The sequence below is a fragment of the Zootoca vivipara genome, chromosome 12, assembly GCF_965207765.1.
Source record: "Zootoca vivipara chromosome 12, rZooViv2.hap1.1, whole genome shotgun sequence".
In the NCBI taxonomy this organism is placed as follows: domain Eukaryota; kingdom Metazoa; phylum Chordata; class Lepidosauria; order Squamata; family Lacertidae; genus Zootoca; species Zootoca vivipara.
The window spans coordinates 22729938-22748270 of NC_142595.1; the positions used below are offsets into that span (position 1 = coordinate 22729938).

At 42.7% G+C, this 18333-nt stretch overlaps 1 protein-coding gene across 10 annotated transcripts in view; it reads left to right on the forward strand.

Annotated features, from left to right (window-relative positions):
- Window positions 1-18333, forward strand: part of ATP6V0A1 (ATPase H+ transporting V0 subunit a1) — a 41099-nt gene that overhangs the window by 4876 nt on the left and 17890 nt on the right. For 5 of the 10 annotated variants that reach the window (XM_060281462.2, XM_060281463.2, XM_088655311.1 and 2 more), the window contains exons 5-14: window positions 471-599; window positions 7744-7826; window positions 9478-9604; window positions 11744-11826; window positions 11971-12064; window positions 13579-13791; window positions 14681-14831; window positions 16747-16889; window positions 17544-17701; window positions 17992-18082. In XM_060281462.2, the coding sequence (XP_060137445.2) occupies window positions 471-599; window positions 7744-7826; window positions 9478-9604; window positions 11744-11826; window positions 11971-12064; window positions 13579-13791; window positions 14681-14831; window positions 16747-16889; window positions 17544-17701; window positions 17992-18082 (1272 nt within the window). Of the gene's footprint in view, window positions 1-470; window positions 600-7722; window positions 7827-9477; window positions 9605-11743; window positions 11827-11970; window positions 12065-13578; window positions 13792-14680; window positions 14832-16746; window positions 16890-17543; window positions 17702-17991; window positions 18083-18333 lie in introns of all 10 variants that reach the window. The other 5 variants (XM_035134444.3, XM_060281461.2, XM_035134443.3 and 2 more) reach the window with 1 other exon arrangement.

The following is an 18333-nucleotide window of genomic DNA, read 5'->3' on the forward strand; positions in this document are numbered from 1 at the left end:
ATTTTTCTGGTTTGTTAACCATGGTTCAGCCAGAGTTCCTTAGTCCAGACATTAGCAAAGAACTCTGGTTTAATACTAGCCATGGTCTTTGTTCTGAAGGTGGTGCACAATAGGGGTGAGGGTTTTGCTCCAGCACTTGTTCATGACTTCATAAGCTATCATCCAAACAGCCTTGATGGAAGACCAGCTTTTATAGGTCTCTAGTTTACCAATAAAGGGAATCATAAATGCATCAGCCAATGGCAGTCTAGTTACTGATTTATATAATTTGTTCAAGGGTATCTCTGGCTGTAAAAATGATAGTTCTTTAATGTAGAAGATTATCTCTATTATAGCATAGGATTTGAATTTGGCTATAGAGAGATTAAAGGAACTGACAGTTCATACATCAAGGAAAAGATGAGTCTACTACAAGATATTGACAGCTAATAATCAACTCACTCTCTTCTTACTTCTCTTTTTTTCCGCAGGCAAACTTTGAGAAGATTGAAAATGAGCTGAAAGAGATTAATACCAACCAGGAAGCCCTGAAAAGGAACTTCCTGGAGCTGACGGAGTTAAAATTTATACTGCGCAAAACTCAGCAGTTTTTTGATGAGGTCAGAATATCGGATGTTTTTGCTTCTTATGCAGCTGGGCCAGCTCATCACAACCTTCCACTTTTCTTCTTGAGAACGCTTGTTTAAGTTGCAGTTTTGGGCAGCAGTGCCTCCCCTTGATTTCGAGAAACTTCTACAAGTTGTTTTCCATCATTCATGCAAACATACGAGCCAGCCACCCCATGGCTTACTTTATGTGCAATTGCTAAGTGTTCGTGTCGAGGTAAAATATTCCTCTGTCACTTGTCAGAAGGGTGTATAAACCTTTGATCATGTAGAACTCCTGAAAGATTCCTGGGGGCATGATGGAAAAGGGCTTGGAAAGCAGAGCACCTATCCAGATTCCCAGTTGCTAGGATCAAAGTTTCAGTAATAAGGAAAATTGGATGCTAGGATATTTCCAGCCTCGTTTCTGCTAGCTAGGCAAGAAAGAAAAGAATGGATGCATAGTGATCTGTCTCCCTCTTTTGAATAGCACAATGCTAGAGCAGGTCAACAAGAGCTTTCCACAATCTAAGCCTTACCTAGGTGTCAGGCTGGGAGGCCCTGATGTGTTTCGGACTTGCTGCTCATGCCCTTCAGATTTCTCGGCACCTGGGCAGCCAGTTGGCTAGGATTTTTTTAGTCCTGTTAGTCATTTAGGAAGGGTAGAGAAAGTGGCAGAAGTTAAAAAATCTGGATCAGCAACTATTTTTGACACACCATTAAAAGAATGTCACTAGCAAATCCAAACACATGCTTTAGAAAAGTCTGTGCTTCCAGGTGGTGATATGACGGCACTGAACACGTTTAGATTTATGTTCCCAAGACTGTAGAGATATTGACGCAATTAAGAGGCTTTTTGCAACATATCATAATATTTCATGTTCAACTTGGATAGTTGGAGCCCTGGTAGAGGCCTGAAACCTGTGGTCCAGTAGTGCTAGTAAAGGTAAAGGTACCCCTGACCATTAGGTCCAGTCACGGACGACTCTGGGGTTGTGGCGCTCATCTCGCTCTATAGACTGAGGGAGCCGGCGTTTGTCCGCAGACAGCTTCCGGGTCTTGTGGCCAGCATGACTAGGCCGCTTCTGGCGAACCAGAGCAGCACATGGAAAGCAGCACATGGAAACACCGTTTACCTTCCCACCGGAGTGGTACCTATTTATCTACTTGCACTTGATGTGATTTCGAACTGCTAGGTGGGCAGGAGCTGAGGCTCAGTGCTTTAGACCACAGCGCCACCCGCTTATTCCAGTAGTGCTACTCTCCCTCTAATTCAGCACTCAGAGAAAAATGGATTTGTTAGGTAAACAAAATGGGATCTTGCTTTCTTCTTTGAAAAACAACAACATGTTTTTTGCTGCCTCTGCTCTTGCTTTGTGGATGATAATGTGGGTGCTTGGGGAATATGATCAATAATCTGTCTAAGCTCCTTGTCTTCAAGTGTTGAAAAGCAGTTTGTAAGCTGTGGTCGGTTGGGGTGGTGCCTCCTGGACACACATACACACACATGAGTTGTGCTTTGGGTTTTGCAGCTGCCATCTAAGTGTGGAATTTGGTATTGGATGTGACATTCAGCATCCTGAGAATCTTGGCTTGTGTATATTTTAAACTGAGTGTCTGCCTGTTAAGGGTGCCAAGGTAGGATTGAAGGCAGTGTCTGGTGAAATCTCAGAATCTTGAGAGTAAATTGTACAGGATAAGCAAATACATAAGCAAAAAGTTTGCTTTTTTTCCTCAGGAGCATCAATGGCCATAACCTAGCTTAATTACAAATGTGGCCTCTGGTAAAAATTACCGTAATTGCTGACCATGGTGATAGGGCCTTCCTAATGTTTTTTTGCTGTTAACCATCCACCTAGCACTAAGGCAGGGGGCTGCATGGACAGCATGTTCCGTCTGAGGTGCAGTGCTCAAATGGTCCTCAAGAAATACTTGAAGCAGCTGGAGCACTTAGAAATGTGACAGCTAGGATTAAGTGGATATATGCTCAACTTCCGCCTTTGAAATAAAAATGAAGTTCCTGACCCTTCACAGTTGTGGAAAAACACTTGAACATGCAGTGTTTGGGGAAGCATCCAATCTTGGTGCAACAAGTGCTGGTTATTTTTACTTTGGCTCGGCAACCTATGTGTGTAAATGTTGAGCTTTGTGTGTTGTTTGATGGCCAACTTAAGTGTCATACCAGCTGAAGAGCAACCTTATGTTGGACAGCACAACACCAGCTACCTAACATTGAGTTTAGGTCAGTTATGTGATGATTTTGATTTGTGCCCTTAACCACAGCTGAACTTTTGTTTTCAGTGCATTGCCCAGCAAATGTTTTTTTCCAAGTTTTACCACTTGGGCATTGCTGGAGTTGCAGTTCTTCCAAGCGCTTACTTGTACTAAATACGTAGTGTAAGCTTTTTGAGCATTTACAGCAGGATCACTTGATGGTGTGCTTCTTCATATAAAAGAACAATCCCTTCTAAGCAGCACATCTGTTTTCTGCATACAGGATATTTTGTGTGGTGGAACATCCCATCACTGGAACTCCACCTGTGGTTTGAAGTAGTACATTCCAGACACAGGTTTGGCCACGTCTTCTGCTGCTTAAGAGAGCTAGGCCTTCACTGCTTTTCAGCTTCAAAATCCAAACAGGGTATAATGAATAGTAGTGCTTGCTGAATGGTGCAGTTGCCTCTACAAAGTCTCTTTTTAGTGTTTTTAGGATTGGGGACCCATCTGAGCAACTGTTTAGACTAAGCAGGCCATGGTGAATAGTATGTACTGTGTAAGTTTCCACTGAAATGTAGTTTCCTCAGAGTCATGAGTTGCTTCATGTTTGTTCTTTGAAAGAGCTTCACATAAATAGATGATGGTCCTTTCAGTGATTCAAATTTAGGGAGCGGTTTTTAAGGAGGCACAACAGAGCTGTTGCTCAATCATCTTCTTCTTTTTTCTTAAACCACTGAGGAACTTGCTGCTGCAGTTCAACATTTGAAGACTTTGTAAAACTTTGGGGGAGTTTGTGAAATATTCATAATTTGACAGCAAGAAATGGTTTGCGAGGCAAGTCTTTGATCTGTGGACCCTGGGTTCAGTTGTGGGAGCTGCAGGAGGGAACATGGGGCCTGACAATTAACGAATGGGACCACAATGCCAGCGTAGCCATTTCTTGCCTATGAAAAGGGACGCAATGGTTTTGATTCTGCTAAAATGGTGATTCTTTTCTCGGTCTTCATATTTTTGCTTTGTGAAGAACAGTAAGAGCTGGAGAAATATCTCTGGATCTATTAACCATAAGTGCCCCAGAATAGACTGGAAGAAGACTGGAAAAGTAATGGTTAATGGCATGCAGTTTCCATCTCTTTCCTCTGGTTTCTTTCTTTTCTGTCATCATCTTCAGTCCTTAGTTCTCATTCTCCATCTGTCATCTGTTCCTCCTTTTGGTGGTCCCTGCTGCAGTTGTTGCGGACTGTGAAAACTGTGTCTGTGTTTACTCTTGTCATTCGCTCAAGGGCTCTGTGTGTGTGTGTGTGTGTGTGTGTGTGTGTGTGATGTTTTGTATATCCATTGCAGAAAGACCTTGAGCTGCACACCCCGGACAACAGCTAAAGTATTTATAGAGTGCCTCTCATATTAAAAAAAAAAATACTAAGGTGGTGTAAAAGTAATATGCAAGTACAATAAAACATAAAATGCCATAAAAGGATGCTCTTGTAGGAAAGCTTTCTGATTGTGCCTTTCTTCTTCAAGTTGTGGGATGGTTGCTGCTTGCTGATACAATTCAATCCTCTTTAGCAGGAACTATCACTGGGTCTGAGCTTGGCCCCCCCAAACAGCAAACGAAAGCTAAGACATTGTCATCGAGTTGATGGCAGAAGTGGCACAAGGTTTGAAGCAAGTGTCTACCTCCCTGCCCCTTGCTGACTTCCATTTTCCCTCCTTCGCATGGGGAGGCTCCCTGTAACATAATTTGAGGACTTGTACAATAGAAATGAACATTTTTGTACTTGCAAATGCAGTTCAAGATCTTTCGCTTTTAAAAACCCCCAGCCATTTGTGTTCTCCACGTACGTATGTTGGAGGAGCTGTGTTTTATAGAGTATGCTGGCATTTTATTTCCTGCTTTCTTTGTTGCATTCCTTGAACAGTCGGGCAGGGGACTTCAGCATGGTGGTAGGCACAGCGAGGGGAGATTTCGGAGGCAGCAAAGAGGCCTTGAAAGCAGATTATCTTTTCTCATGAATAGGAGAGTTGGAAATGGAAGATTTAGGGCTAGTTCACATGATGCTGCTTTCTGCCAGGATATCATTTGAATCCTGCCTATGCATTTCTTACATGGGACTTCACTTACCCCACACATCTGTTTTGCTACATGTAGAATGAAATAGATAGGTGAAGATATCACCCTAGTCTTTCACTCTAGACTCTTAATGGGCAGAGCCAAGGTGGGGACATTCAGCTGTCCTCTCCACACCCAGTTCCAGGTGCAGCAAGTTATTTGAGTTTCCCAGGAGGTCCAAAGGATGGGGAACAGGGGGGCCCTCCACTCACTGCTCTTTCTTCACTCTCTGCCCCCTCCTCCTTGAAGTATTGTAACTGGATTGGATGGGGAACCTGTGGCCCTTCAGATGCTGTTGGGCTCTCATCAGCCCAAGTCAGCATGGTCAATGAGCATGGATGATGAGAGTTGTCATCCAATATCATCAGGAGAGGTCACAAGTTCAACATTCCTGCTATAGATCAGAGAAGGAATTGGAAGACCAGGGGAACATATCTTTGCACGCTCCCACCTTATTACCCTGTTGCCGGAAGCTTGTGCATTTTACAATTTCAGGGATATCTTAGGAGCCCCTTTGTGTTCTGAATAGCAAATCAGTCTGCCTGTGCTGCTAGAGTGTGGTCTGTTCTCATGGCCAGTTGCTTGGTCTGATATGTGTGACTTCAGATTCTCATGCCCCTCATTTGCAGGAGCCCCTTGCATGCGTGTTGGAAGGTGATGTTTTATTTTAAAGCTGCACCTGCTTCTTTTCTCTGCGTGTTTTCTTTACTGTATGGGCTGTGTCAAGGTGGGAATGATTTTAACTGTTTTGTCATGTTAATGCTGCCTCTGAGAGTGTAGCATCAACATCCTTCCTGAGCTATATCATGAGCGCTTGCGCAAGTTAAGTTTCCATTAAGTCAGCCAGCAAGTTACAGGGGGAAATGATTAAGTCGTGAATTCCAGCTAAAAAGATGAAGAGCTAAAAAGATGTTTTAGGGCAGGCATGTCAAACCTGCGGCCCTCCAGATGTTTTGGACTACAATTCCCATCTTCCCCGTCCACTGGTCCTGCTAGCTAGGGATCATGGGAGTTGTAGGCCAAAACATCTGGAGGGCCGCAGGTTTGACATGCCTGTTTTAGGGGAAACAGTTCATAAAAGAAATTAAATAATAAACAAATGTGTGCAAGTGTTCTAAGTCATGCATGCTTTGTTTGAAATAAAGCATGCTGGGGGAAAAGGGTGTCAAAAGTCCCTTTTGTGGGCTTCACCCAAGGTGCAGAAGTAGCAAGTGATTTGCATTTGGGGGGATATAAAATTATCTTGTTCCTCTTCAGATCTTTCGGCAAGGTCAATCTGGTCAAATAAATCGGGGCTGAGTATATTCTGTACAAGCACAGAACTTGGTATAAGACAAGATTATGCTGTAACTTTAGAACCTGGCTTCTTGATCATATTGAAATAAAAAGAAAGAATAAAAGCCCTTTTCTAGCCATTATGGCAGAGTATTCTTGGAAGTGTGTGGGCGAACCCTGCTGAAATCTCGGAAGCCAGTCAGGATTGCTAATGAGATTTCTATTATTTGTAGCTGAGTCCTCCATGTTCTTTGCCACGTACAGCTAGCAAGAGCAGAATAAATTGGACACAGCAATAACATTTCATAATAAATCATTCATAATAGGATATTACGATGATTTGCCTAAGTTCTGATTCAGCTTGCAGAATTCTGGTTCAAATTTTTAGGCCCTGGTGTTGGGTATAAGCACCTAAAATCCACATATTTCTTAAATCAATCTTAAATCTGTTTTAATACTTTAAACTTTTGTATGTTTTAAAGTAGGTATGTAAATTTTTCTTGACTTTACTGTTTCATCTTTTGTAAACCACTTTGAGGTTTCTTTTTCCAATCAAGCAGTATATACATTTTATTAAATAAATAAGTGAGTGAGTAAGTAAGTAAGTAAAGCAAAGGTTAAGACCCCTCTGGCCGTGAAACTACGCAGGAAAAATACATAGGAAATGCCTGCTGAAATCACAGAAAATGGAATAGGGTCTGGGAGGCTTTCCAGGACTGAGCTTCAGTCCCCTATGTAACTCTTGCTATTCCCCGTTAGTAACAGAAGCAGAGAAATTACAAGTAGGTAGGCACTTTAGTTTGCTTAATCATAACCCACTGACACCAAACTTTGTTTTGTGTAGAACATGGTTTACTTTATGGCAGAATTTTGATATTTTGTTATCTTCTCCCTAAGGTTCACAGTATGCATAGCCCTGTGTATATAGCAGTGTTCCCCAATCTTGAGTCTCCAGTTGGACTACAACTCCCATCATCTCCAACCAGTGGTCCTGCTCGCTAGGGTGATGGGAATTGTAGTCCAACCAACAAGAGCTGGAGACCCAAGTTTCAGGAAGCTGGTATATATCATCCAGTTCTTGGCCAGACAACCTCTTGCCTTCCTTCCAACTTCTATGTACATGTTTGCTTCTCTCTATTGAGCCTGGAGCATCTTTGCTGAGGCTGATAGCATGCACAGAGCAGCTGCATAGTTGCACGGTGACATTTAAAGGGGTGGGAAGACTCATTTTTCAAAAGTCTGCAGAGGCTTGAATGAGGGATTGCCTGTTTCCCACCATTTCTTGGGAGCTTAACTTGCAGTTTTTATGTCCAGCTTGGAAGGTCTGTGTTTCGCAAGCATCATATCTCTCTCCCTCTGTTGGCTTTGTGGAGATGCCTTGCTCACCTTTTCTTCACATCCTCCTAGAGCCTTCTCTTCTTTAATTTCTTTCCTCCTTTGGTATTTCTTTGCTTCTCTCCATCCATCTCCTGGTTCCTCATCCCCCTGCATGCCACTAACTAGTTTCATTAGATGTTAATTGATTTGTGAATTCAGGCTGAATTGCATCATCAGCAGATGGCGGATCCTGACCTGTTGGAGGAGTCTTCATCTCTGCTGGAGCCGAGTGAACTAGGAAGAGGAACTCCGCTACGATTAGGGTACGTGCAACATTCACTTTCAGCAGCATTGGTTGTGTTCTGTAAGATCTCTTCTGTGCATCAGGCATGATTGGTTAAGGCCGTAGGACTTGGGTTTGCATTCTTCCGTTCTATTCTTGATTCCTTGGAGGAAAGCAAGCCATTTCTTGGTGTGTTAATATTATTTAGCTGAATCTGAATTATGTTGCTCAGTACTAGATCTGATTGAACAGGATGCATCTCGTGCCAAATTGTTGACAGAAAAGCAGTTAACTGACAGCAGTTCCACTTTTGTGTTTTTTGGAAATGTAAAGAACCGAATAAATATTGGCCCCAGGCTGTGCAGATAATGTAGAATTTCTGTAGCTTATCAGTTTTCATTCTTCACTCTGTCTCCTTGTAGTGCTGCTTTGATATTTGGATAGTCTTGACAGCTGCTATGGATGCCTTTTATGTGCACCAACAATTGATAAACAGAGTTCTAGATTTACGCAATACTGTATTGGATTTTGTTCAGATTCTGAAAAACTGACATGGAAATAATGATTTTCAGTTAAAGAGCTACCAAATTTGTCCTTATATTAGCATGCAAAATTCAGGCAAAATGACAATCCTGTGTTTTTTTCTCTTTGCGTGAATTTTGTTCAGCTTCCATTCCCATGTTTGTTTTCACATAGTATTGTACTTAATAGTCACTTGTTTTATTTTCTGTGGTGCATCTCAGTGGTGGTTTTTTTATATATAATTGCTGAAGAACGAATCATGTTATATGGACCATTTTAACAAATAGTGTCCTGCAGCAAATTTCCAGCCCTTTGAGAATGTAGATTCTTTAGGTCTTAGTTCTATAACATTTGCTAATTTTTACCTCAGCTCAGATGTTAATGCCAACCATGCTTTGAACCCATAATGGTTTGAGGTTCCGAACGTATAGCAGGTATACTACGTGGTGTGTAAAGTGCTTGGCTGCTTTTGTTTTTCCTTTGTCTCAACACTCAGCGTCATAAGATTATACCTACTCTGGGAGTAGACTGTAACCTATAGCTGGTCAATTCAGACACCACATTGCAAATCATAATTCGCAAATCCATCTCAAAGCACGGTTTCCCATCCTGGTTTGCTGGTCAGTTGCAAAACAAGGATTGCCAGTTTATATCTCATACCAAACCATAGTTCTGCTTCCTTAGCCATAGTGTGTCAAGCCTTTCTATAGGCACAGCACAAAAGAGCACAAGTGGCATAATAATAATAATAATAATAATAATAATAATAATAATAATAATAATAGTAGTAGTAGTATTTATACCCCACCCATCTGGCTGGGTTTCCCCTGCCACTCTGGGTGTCTCCCAACAGAATATTAAAAACATAATCAAACATTTAAAACTTCCCTAAGCAAGGGCTGCCTTCAGATGTTTTCTGAAAGTCAGGTAGTTCTTAACGCTGGAAGAAACAGAGTTTGACGCCTACCTTCTTCTTTTTTTACTAAAATTGCATAGACAGTGGCTTGTTTCCCTTTCACATTCACCAAATTGTTCATGTTGGGTCCCTCTCTTGCTTTCTGTTGCCTTTACAGTATCTGTCTGTGTGTCTTCCAGGCCCTGCACGGAGCAGAACATTGCTGAATGAGTGCTAATTTCAATTATTTTTGTGTGATTTCCATTGTGTTCAGATTTGTGGCTGGTGTGATCAGTCGTGAGCGGATCCCTACCTTTGAGCGGATGCTGTGGAGAGTGTGTCGTGGAAATGTCTTCTTGCGTCAGGCTGAAATTGAAAATCCGCTGGAGGACCCCGTGACGGTATAAGGACTGCTTTTGCAGCCGCAGGCTGCTGTGGGCTGTCGAGATGAAAGCTTGCAGCCTAACTTCTTACAGTGTGTTCTTCTTAACAAAAGCTTGACTTCTATTGTGGATCAGGGAGAAGTCATATTTTAATTGGATCTGAAATATAACTGCCTGCTTGCTTTGAAGCCATTTGATAATGCCCTCACTATGTGGAAGTGTAGGATCATGAAATTTTAAAAGTGGTCTTTTCTTTTGACGGCTTTATAGTTCACTTATAGAGTTACCTTTTATCTCAGTACCCTCAAATACATCCTCAAAAGAGTTTTATGTCAATACTGTATCCTTAAAAAGATATTCTCAGTTGAAGTTTTGGCTATGTATGGTTTTAGTCCACTAAAGAAGAACATTAAGCTAGATGAATGAGCCCCAAAAGCAAATGCTCTCTAAATATTGGATAGACTTGATTTAAGTACATGTTTGCATATTCTAATGTAGGTGTGCTATAATAATTAAATTTGTCACACGTTTTAAAATGTCATCAAAACAGATCCTGAAACGCACAGTTAAATGACACACATGGACCTGCTTTTGTTAACTTAAACAACTAACGGTATTAACAGGGTTAGTAATGAGGACAAATAATGGTATTAACCTTAATTTGAGTGTCGGAAGCCGCCCAGAGTGGCTGGGGAAACCCAGCCAGATGGGCAGGGTAGAAATTATTATTATTATTATTATTATTATTATTATAATTATAATATAAGGTAGTAAGTAGCATGGAGCTTGAACAATGCTAGCTACTCTAGAATTTGGGCTCAGGGGTTACCATAAGTCTTGGGAAATGCTTCTACCGTGTTTCTCATATTATAAGACACGTCTTATATTTATTTTTTCCTCAAAAAAACACACACTATGGCTTATTTTCAAGGGATGTCTTATTTTTTTCCTCCTCCTCCTGCCACAGCCGGCATTGCTGCTGTGCCTATCACTATGTCTTATTTTCAGGGTATGGCTTATATTCCTTGAATGCTTAAAAATCCTGCTATGGCTTATTTTATGGGTATGTCTTAAAATATGAGAAACAGGGTAGGCAGGCTTGGCTATTGGGTGTCTTGTTTGAGAAACCAAACACCAGTTACAATGAAGGTGAAATTAGGATTTGTGAAAAGTTCAGATGGGTGCGTGAAAGGCAGAAAAGAGGTCTCTCTTCCCCCCACAAAACAGTTTGAAGCCCCTAGTCAAGGTTTTTTTTGTTCCTACGTCACCTGTCTACTAATGTCCAAGATAAGCAAATCTTTTCATTTTTCCTTCATTTGCATGTCTGTATATGCTGCAGAAACCAGATGTTTGTAGGATGGGATATATTTTTTTAAAGCACAGTCCCAGCTTAGGATCCAGAATGTCTTTGTCTTAGAGAAGGCAGTCGGAATCAGCAATCAGCTGCCTTCATCCTTAGCAGAGGAAAGTGTAACGGACAACAAGGTTGCACCCACTCAATGCCCCTATTCTCATCAAGGCTGGACAAAAGTTTCCTAATGGAGGTAGCCCGGTGTCTTGTTCTTGAACAAATGCAGGAAGGGGGGGGGGAGTCGCTATCTGAGCCCAGCCAGCTGCCTAAAGAATGCACTGCTGGCCTCCCCGGAGAGTTCAAGGGTTTGGACTCTAAAGTCTCCCGCATACATCAGTTCCTTTCCATTCACTCCTTTTCCTTCTTCTTGTTTACTGCAGATCGCGTCCTTGGTCAGCTGCTAGGCTTATCTGCCTGGGTTCTGTGGTTACATTGCAATTCCTCTTTATACCAGCCAAACTTAATTAGATAGGGTTATTAATCTCTTCTCCTCCTCCCCTGCCCCCCTCAATTATTCTGCAAAAGCACAATGAGTTTACTCAGTAGCCTCTCCCTGGAACATGTATGAGAGCCTTGCAGGGTCTGAGATGGAACTGGATACATTTTGAAAGGCTTCCTAATGCTACAGATGTTGGCAGGCTGCTGTGTGTGTGTGTGTGTGTGTGTGTGTGTGTGTGTGTGTGTAGTTGAGACCCAGGAAATGGCTCCATATTTGTGTTAAAGGTTTTGAAGGCCTAACCCCAGAAGCTTATTCCACTGTTTTTTGAAGGCTTCTCCCTGCATTGGTTTCCTCCCCTCTCTTCTAGGGGGATTATGTGAACAAGTCGGTGTTCATTATATTCTTCCAAGGTGACCAGCTGAAAAACCGAGTCAAGAAGATCTGTGAAGGGTAAGCAAGTTGGAAATACGGGAGGTTCTTGCGAGTTCAAGCCGCTCATACCAAATTCATGTAGAGCTGGCTTTCAAGTGGTGAGCACTCCATCCTATTAGCTGTGTTGTCACTTTGTCACTGAGCAGACTGTGTGCCTTTCAGATTCCGGGCTTCTCTCTACCCCTGTCCAGAAACTCCACAGGAAAGGAAGGAAATGGCTGCTGGAGTCAACACCAGGATTGATGACCTTCAGATGGTATGAAGGATGTCAGGGTAGGGGGTGTGGTGTTCATTGATCTAAGTGGACAGATAATTTGGCTGTGAAAGCTAACTGCCAGGTGTCCCTAGAATCAGGTGTGGCTTTAAGCACCCTCCTGTTGTGCCTGTTTTCCAGTGTCTTTTTAGGCTGTGGCTGCTGTCAATGCACATTTCTTTACTGGACAAGAGGGGGGCAAACTGTCCCTCCTTCTGTTGGCAAGCTTCTGTGCTGCACTTGTTAAGTTCACATGCTCAAGTAACATCGCAGGAATTATATGTGAGTGTTGGGCATCAAGCAAACCACAGAACACACACCATTCCTTCTTCCTAGTAATGGTCCAGTTAAGCAACCATTCCCTGCCTCTGACATGTTGGCTCTGGTCCAACCCCCCCCCCAAGGCTCTAACTATTTTCTTAATGAAGTATTTTTAGGCCGTATTTCAGGGTAGATACCCTCAAAAGGCTGCTTACAATGGTAAACAATAATAAAAATAGATAAAATAAAAACAACTATTTAAGGAGCTCCGGGTAATAGTATACATGATTCAAAATAATTTCAATTTCAGCAGTGTAATACCACCAACAGGAAAAAAATTCAGCAGTGTAATACCACCAACAGGAAAAAAGCTATAGCTTCTTTTTCATAGACTTATTCTGTGTATATGGCCATTTTTCAGACGTAAAGTTTTGAAGTAATCTGGTATTTTTCACAAGAAATCTGCCAAAGTTGAGAAACTCCCCACGCAGTCTTTCCTCACCCCCCTATGCTGCATTTTTTCTACCAAATGCCAGCAGAGGTGGGGCAGAGGTGAACATTCTCTTACTGGGAATGCAAGCAATTTGTTCTTTTGCTGTACTTGGCAGGGATGCTGTGGGATATGTAGCATATGTAACAGCAACAACACGGTTGGAACTGCAGAGCTTGTGAGCAGGGGTGGGCCTGACCACCCCCCATTTTTCAGTCTTCCTCACCACTGCATAGTTATCATTCCCTCCCTCTGCCTTCAGCTAAACATCTTGTTGTTCTTGGGCTGGAAGGGATTTGTGAGATTGTATCATGGAGGCATGGGCATGGTTGTCTTCTGCACAACGAAAAACATCCAGGGGAGGCGGGGGGGAGGGTAGATATAAAGTTTGTAGCCTGTATAGCTGCAAAAATAGGATCTGAAAATATGTGAAATCTCAAGCTAGAGTGGGCTAAGTAAAATTTCCATAGATGATAGGGTAGAGAATGAATGATGAATGCCCCATTTGAGTCTCATCTTTCCTTGGTTAATGCAAAGCAGAATAAACATTGCACGTTAAGACTATGGGTAATTGCATTTATTTTAACTGGAGCAAGTAATTCCCTGTTTTCCGGATGCAAAATCTGTAGTATACACAACCATGGTCTTTGTTCCAGGCTTCCTGTATCTTCTGTTACAGCAGAACTCTCAGAATTGGACAGTGTTGGAATGCAGTTCAGCATCTCTGAGCCTGGCCTTATGTGACATGGTCCCTCTTCTCCTTCAGGTGCTGAACCAAACCGAGGATCACCGACAGAGGGTCCTGCAGGCTGCTGCCAAGAACGTCCGTGTCTGGTTCATAAAGGTGCGCAAGATGAAGGCCATCTACCACACCCTGAACCTCTGCAACATTGATGTGACCCAGAAATGTCTCATTGCCGAAGTCTGGTGTCCCGTTGCTGACCTTGACTCCATCCAGTTCGCCCTCAGGCGGGGCACGGTAAGTACAATTCATACCACTCTGGCTCTACTGAAAACACTGCTGGTGCACACTTCCAGTGAAAGCATCTTTATAGGGGGGAATGCCATTGGTCTTGGAAGCAAAATCTGCTGCTTTTCCCAAAAGACTCTTGGTTTTTGGATACAGGTGTCCTGAGTCTAAACAGGACTGCAGAATAGCCGTGGCGAGTTTCGTGTGTGGACACAAAGTACTGCTCTGGCCTTGACAAACGTGCTTCTTCTCCAACCCTGATATTTGTGTGGATATTTCAGTGGCAATCTATTTCTTTCCCTTTTTGTCTCCACCTTCTAAATGGGAGAAGAGCACAGTGCACTCATTTGAAATCTGTCTGACTTTGAAAACAAACACAGCCTTTGGCCCACATTCCTCACTTCTTTCTGAAGGGAAGAGACTCTCCTAGAATTTTTAGCCTATAACAAAGATACACCCACAGCTTGGATCCCCTTTCTGACTCTGTAGTGTTAGGACAACTGAATTCTTCTAGTTCTGAACTCCTTTGGGTGGTGACGAGCATATTTTTTCCACTGGGTTTTAAAAGCTCGTTTGACATGCTGTATGTTTTCACATAATGAACATGACATTTTAATACACCCACACCTTCCTGCCTTAAGGCACTTGACTGGGAGAAGGACTAGAATACATTAATTGATTTGCTGTTAGAGGCGATCTCTCTTACCTTTGGAAACATGCCTAATCATGTAATTTGCATCCCTCGGAAACAAAACGCAGCTGTGCAGGGAGCCTGCAGAGTGGCAACCTACAAGAGCTTTCTAAACAATTAGGAAAAGTGTGTGGTGATAAGTTGATCTTGGTTTCTGCTCCACAACAAGTCAATCTCTCTAACCTCCAGTGTGTTTCTGTGTAACAGGAGCACAGCGGATCCACTGTCCCCTCCATCCTGAATAGGATGCAGACCAACCAGACGCCACCCACATACAACAAGACAAACAAGTTCACCGCTGGGTTTCAGAACATCGTAGATGCCTATGGCATTGGAACCTATCGTGAGATCAATCCAGGTAATGGTCTTTGGCCTACTAAAAGCAGCCTTTCCTTCTAGCACCTGATAAATTGTTGAAGAAGCTTGATCTGTTTGTTCTCTCTGGCTTGTGCACCTGCATAACCCTATGTGGAGAGGAACTGATGTTGCTTGGGGTGGGGGAGGGTTGAATCTTAGCAAATACGACTGCAGCATAGATCTCTTCTTCACCACCACCACCACCCTCAGAAACTAAACAAATTTATGAACATAGTGAACCAAATCCATATAGAACTAAGGAAGCCAAGGAAGCATGGGACTTACAGGTGAAATTCGGAAAATTAGAATATCGTCGAAAAGTGCATTTATTTCAGTAATGCAACTTATTATTTTTTTAATTTTTACAAATTCTTTCCTTTGGAAATCCCACAGCAATAAAACAAATAGTTACAATAATACGAAAAGTAAACATCACTATTACATTTCATTAATGACATTCCATTTATAATTGACCCGCCTAACGACAAATAATGACAATTACAACAAATAAAGGCTTGACATATCTTGCTTTGCATGTCATGCATCTATCTTATATATTGGTTTCACCATTTAAGTTGCATTACTGAAATAAATGCACTTTTCGACGATATTCTAATTTCCCATGTTTCACTTGTATTCTCTTTCTGGATGGGAGGCCGCCGGGAACTCAATGTAAGCTGCTTCTCAGCTTCCTTCAGAGGGAGAATAGGAAGTATAATGAATAATAAAAAAGACACAAAACTATATGGCTTTTAAGGTATGCTTGTCCATATTCTTGAGGCATGTGTAGAAGGTGCTTCATAAATTAATAAATAAAATAGGGAGGTATCAGCAGGCTCATAGGAAAGTCGAGATTTGTAAAAGTAGGAAAAATATTTAGGGGATCCCCCTACCCTACAAAAAAATCCCACAATTAAGGGTTGAGCCTGCACAATAGGTACATAATGCTGGCTGGCAGGGTAAAACTGAGAATTGGAAAAGGATGTGGATGGCTGGAACGCTGAATAGGAACACTCCACACTGCAATATTTTGTTGTAGCTCTCACTTGCCATGTCTAACATTCATTGTTAAACGACATCTCCATGAAGTTATTAAATTCTTTCTTGGGGAAATAGGCAGTTGTGCTAGTTCATAGAGGATACGTTAGCATTTGAAAAATAATTAGGTTTGAAATACATTGTCTTATCCCAAACTAGTTAATTTCCCTTACCTCAGAAGCAGAATTGCTCCTTTGCTAGCTTAACGCAGCATCTCCTTCATGAAAACTAAGCAACTTCTCAGAGCAGAAGGACAAGGGTTGGGGGTTTTTTTGGTCAGAGAGAAAGAAGGCTCTGTTAGAGAGGGATCTGAGCACCGAGAAGGGGAATCGAGTGAGCTGATATGTCGACTTACTTTTTAATTCAATTTAAATGAGCATGAAGCTCATTTCCTTACACAAGGACTTCTGTGAAATATTGTAAAGCTGGATGAGTGATGGCTTTTTTCTTCAGGGCAGCATAGGCTTGTGAAAGAGAGAATGTCTAGTCTTCCGAGTCAGTTGCGCAGAGTTCAGTAGAATGGCCAAGTAACATCCTACAGCCCTGAGTGGTATGAAAAAAAGTCATAGTAGTAGCCTGAGCAGAACAACTGCACTAAGGCTATTTAGTTAGGTGCACGTAGCAGTCTACTACACAGTATAATACACTTTGATATATCTAAGGATATGGTTGATATTTGTCCAGATTTCAAGTATTCATTGCGTTTACCCCCTAAACAAATTGCCAGTGAGGCAGCAGATTTTCAGAATGCGCTAAGCCAGCTCATATAAGGAGTCCATAGGGCTAGCGGTCCAGAACTTGTCCTGGGACGGCTGCCTCTCCCAAGAGATGGACTGCGTTGTCCATCATGCACTTACCTTCACTTGCATCCCTCCCAGCTCCATACACTATCATCACCTTCCCGTTCCTGTTTGCTGTGATGTTTGGCGATGTCGGCCACGGAATGCTCATGATGCTGTTTGGCTTGTGGATGGTGATCCGGGAGAGCCGTATCCTGTCACAGAAGAGCGACAACAACGAGGTATTGACGGCAAACGCCCCCTCCCCCCCCAAAAAAAAATTGGGCAGGGCGTGTGGTTGGGAATGAAAGCGAAAGTGGAAGATAAGTCTCCAGCTCCTTGCGAAGTATTCGATTCCATCTTCAATATGGAGAACTCATTGTAATCTAGAAAATAGCAAGAATTAGCAAGGTCCTTTACCGGCAGAGTTGCGACTTTTGCAGCCTTTAATAAGCGTCCAGAGAACAGCTTTGCATGCTGCCATAAGGCTAGTAAGCTTTGAGAGGTACTAGAATTTGGTCTGGAGAATGGCAGGGGTGCAAATATGCTTCAATTAATTTAGTCACATCTACTGGGATCTTGTTTGGCATTCAAATTCGAAGAAGGAAGCTTTGCACTTTCTGGTGTTTTTCTGCCTCCTTTCCCTGGGCAGAGCAGGCAGGTAGGTGTTTTCAGTACATTCTCTGTCCTTCTGGATCAGGTGGGGGGCTTTTAAGCCCTGGAATAAGGTGGACAGATATTTCCCTTGTCGTTGGTTGCAGTGTCCTTCTCTGAGGGGTGACAGCGGTGGGGAGATGACAATGTCTTCATTATGCAACTCATACTTTTTATCTCTCTCTCCCCCTCTCCCCCCACCGCCCCCAAATTCTCCTTCTCTTAACTTGTTTACTGGCCAGATGTTCAGCACCATTTTCTGCGGCCGGTACATCATTCTCCTGATGGGCTCTTTCTCCATTTATACCGGCCTGATCTATAACGACTGCTTCTCAAAGTCTCTCAATATGTTTGGTTCATCCTGGAGCGTCCGGCCAATGTTCCTGAAATCCAACTGGACGTAAGTTGATGAGATGGTCACAAAGGCACAAGGAAGGCCTGTGAAATGCTCGCTCTGAGCAGTGTGCTAATGCGGGAGGGGTGGGTGGGAAGAGGCGGACATGGCAGGGATGCAGTAGCACCTCCTGTGTGACTAGCACATTCTCTGTGTGGAACTAAAGAACCAGAAGCTGTTTCCCGCCCCGCCTCCCCTTCCCCCCAGCTGTGCCAAAGATGCACTCCACTATTGTGTCTTGTGTTGTACTCCTCCAGTCATTCTTTGTTTATAGCTTTCTGCTCTCTTGCCCACAGAGAAGATCTTCTCAAGGAATATCCTAGCCTTCAGCTAAATCCTGCCATCGAGGGTGTCTTCGGCGGGGCATACCCCTTTGGCATCGATCCCGTAAGAGCACCTGCTTGCAGCTACTGTTCATGAGTAGAGCTATTTGTTTCTTGAACAGCGAGAGTTGATCAAGGTGGTAGAGTTCTGAACTGTGCCACTTCCTCTTAAGTCTCTTTTTGGGAAGCCACTGTGTAAAGTACTCCCTGCATATACAGTAAGCTTAGTAAACCAGGGAGGAGGCTGTGCTGAACCGTTCCCCTTCTGATGTTGGTTTATGAAGGGAACTCTTTACGTAGGAGAGTATTTTTTAA